The 2,096-nt window shown below is 37.9% G+C and overlaps 1 protein-coding gene across 1 annotated transcript; it reads left to right on the top strand.

The window, feature by feature from the left end:
• Positions 1 to 89: 89 nt before the first annotated feature.
• LOC136065945 (casein kinase 1-like protein HD16) lies at positions 90 to 1,730 on the top strand. Its single transcript, XM_065769776.1, has 6 exons — positions 90 to 241; positions 419 to 593; positions 702 to 792; positions 913 to 1,070; positions 1,160 to 1,354; positions 1,458 to 1,730. The coding sequence occupies exons 1-6, from the start codon at positions 135 to 137 to the stop codon at positions 1,515 to 1,517; spliced, it is 786 nt and encodes a 261-aa protein (XP_065625848.1). The 5' UTR covers positions 90 to 134; the 3' UTR covers positions 1,518 to 1,730.
• Positions 1,731 to 2,096: the final 366 nt, after the last annotated feature.

Here is a 2,096-nt window from a genome sequence, read left to right as displayed (position 1 = left end):
AGCGTTTGTCTTTGTCAGTACTTTACTCTTTAGCTGGAGTTTATTTATCTAATGTTTGAAGGTAATAATGGCTGTTTCTAAGGCATAATTTACTTCTTGTGAAGCTAATTGGTCATAAGAGAGCCCGTTTGGCTATGGAGGAGGAAGAAGAGGATGGTCAACCGAAGAAGAAGGTGCGTAACGGCTTGCCAGCTAAACAATGGATTAGCGTTTACAATGGGCGTGAACCTATGAAGCAAAGGTACATCTATGCTCTAGTCATGCATGACGCATCATTCTCTTATCACTAAGACTTTTTGTTCATTATGTCATCCTTTTGTGAATTGTAGTCTTGCATTGTATTTCACAAAATCCAAATGTGGAAAATCTTTAGAACATTTAGGATTTGGTGAGAGTTTGTGTTGTTTTGCCACTGTAGGTACCATTACAATGTGGCAGATATAAGGCTGTCCCAGCACATTGATAAAGGATACGAGGACAAATTATACGTCAGCAGTGTAGCTTCATGTCAGAACCTTTGGGCCCTAATTATGGATGCAGGCACTGGCTTTACTTCACAAGTTTATGAACTCTCACCATGTTTTCTTCACAAGGTACACTGCTAATGTTATGGATTTTTCATCAACTCTTTCACACTTTTGTGTTGTCATCACGTTGTCTATGTTAGTAAAGAATCTAATGTACTGTCTCTCTGCCTGTAGGAATGGATAATGGATCAATGGGAAAAGAACTATTATATCAGTGCAATAGCTGGAGCTCAAAATGGGAGCTCCTTAGTAATAATGTCTAAGGGTTAGTCTTAAGGATGCTTATATTTTAGGTTTTCTGTGCCACGTGTTATTTAGTTGTGGTCTTACTGGCCAAGTTCTAATTCTGATTTTCTTTCAACTGACTTTTAATTTATTGAACCAGGTACGCATTATGTTCAGCAGTCATACAAAGTTAGTGAATCATTTCCTTACAAGTGGATAAACAAAAAATGGAGAGAGGGCTTCTTCGTAACTACTATGGCCACCTCTGGGAACAGATGGGGAATTGTCATGTCTCGCGGTGCAGCATTTTCTCGACAGGTGATCTTGGATTCAATAACAATATATTTGAATTTGTTGTGTGGAGTATAAGCATCGATAACTGACTGTTAATGCTTATTAAATTTCAGGTTGTTGAACTAGATTTCCATTACCCTAGTGAAGGTATTCACCGGCGGTGGGATTATGGTTATCGAATCACAGCAACTGCGGCAACTTGCGACCAGGCTGCTTTTGTTCTTAGTGTTCCTAAGAGGAGGCATACAGAAGATGATTCAACTCAAGAAACACTTAGAACGTCTACTTTTCCTAGTACACATGTAAAGGTGAATTTTTATATATTACTTTTACATAGTAGCTTTAATTAAGTTGTTTGGTTCTGATCTTTTAAAGTCTTTCTGGATGCTTACTTAATGATGTGATTTGCAGGAGAAGTGGACGAGGAATCTTTATATTGCGTCTGTTTGTTATGGACGAACAGTTTCGTGATCTGCTAATGTTGTTTAGGGCTCCAGTGGACAGAGTCAGTCACAGATATCGCGTTGCTCTAATTGCCCACTATCCATTAGGGATATTTTGATGTTTATATGTGGCATTGTCAGGCTTAGAGAAATTTTGATTGCTATAGGCTTATTAAAATGTAATTAAATTAAACTGAGCAAAAACTCTTTTGGTCTTATTATGTTCGTCAATTTGCGGAAATTGGGTCTTGTGGATGTCAATGATAAGGTAAAGCCCATTTTAAAGAAAACCATGGTTGGACATAATTGGTTTATAACCGTGAAAGTTCAAAGGAAAATCCATTTTTTTTAACTGGCAACTGCTCAAAGCGGTCTCAGATCTGCTTCAACGTTGTAAATTCTTGTAGGTCAGTCTGATATATTTGTTTGGGAAAAAGAGACTGAGAGATGGAGAGTGAGCGTGAACGAGAGATGAGGAGTTAAACTGAGATAGCAAGAGACTGAGAAGGGTTGGGGGAACCTAGATCTGAGCTGGTACTCAAATTGTTTATAAGAAAGAATATGTCTAATAATTCGCACTAGTAAATTTGTTACTTAGGGTCCATTT

This window comes from Quercus suber, unplaced genomic scaffold, assembly GCF_002906115.3.
Source record: "Quercus suber isolate HL8 unplaced genomic scaffold, Cork oak 2.0 scaffold_1363, whole genome shotgun sequence".
NCBI lineage: Eukaryota > Viridiplantae > Streptophyta > Magnoliopsida > Fagales > Fagaceae > Quercus > Quercus suber.
The sequence above is the reverse complement of the archived record's forward strand: the minus strand, read 5'-3'. Positions and strand labels throughout refer to the sequence as shown.

Excerpts from the sequence above, each read along its gene's own strand:
- LOC136065945 (XM_065769776.1), top strand. The coding sequence starts at position 135 with ATGGAGGAGGAAGAAGAGGATGGTCAACCGAAGAAGAAGGTGCGTAAC. Across the intron at positions 1,071-1,159 it reads GTGCAGCATTTTCTCGACAG|GTTGTTGAACTAGATTTCCA; the intron begins GTGATCTTGGAT and ends ATTAAATTTCAG. Across the intron at positions 1,355-1,457 it reads TTCCTAGTACACATGTAAAG|GAGAAGTGGACGAGGAATCT; the intron begins GTGAATTTTTAT and ends TGTGATTTGCAG.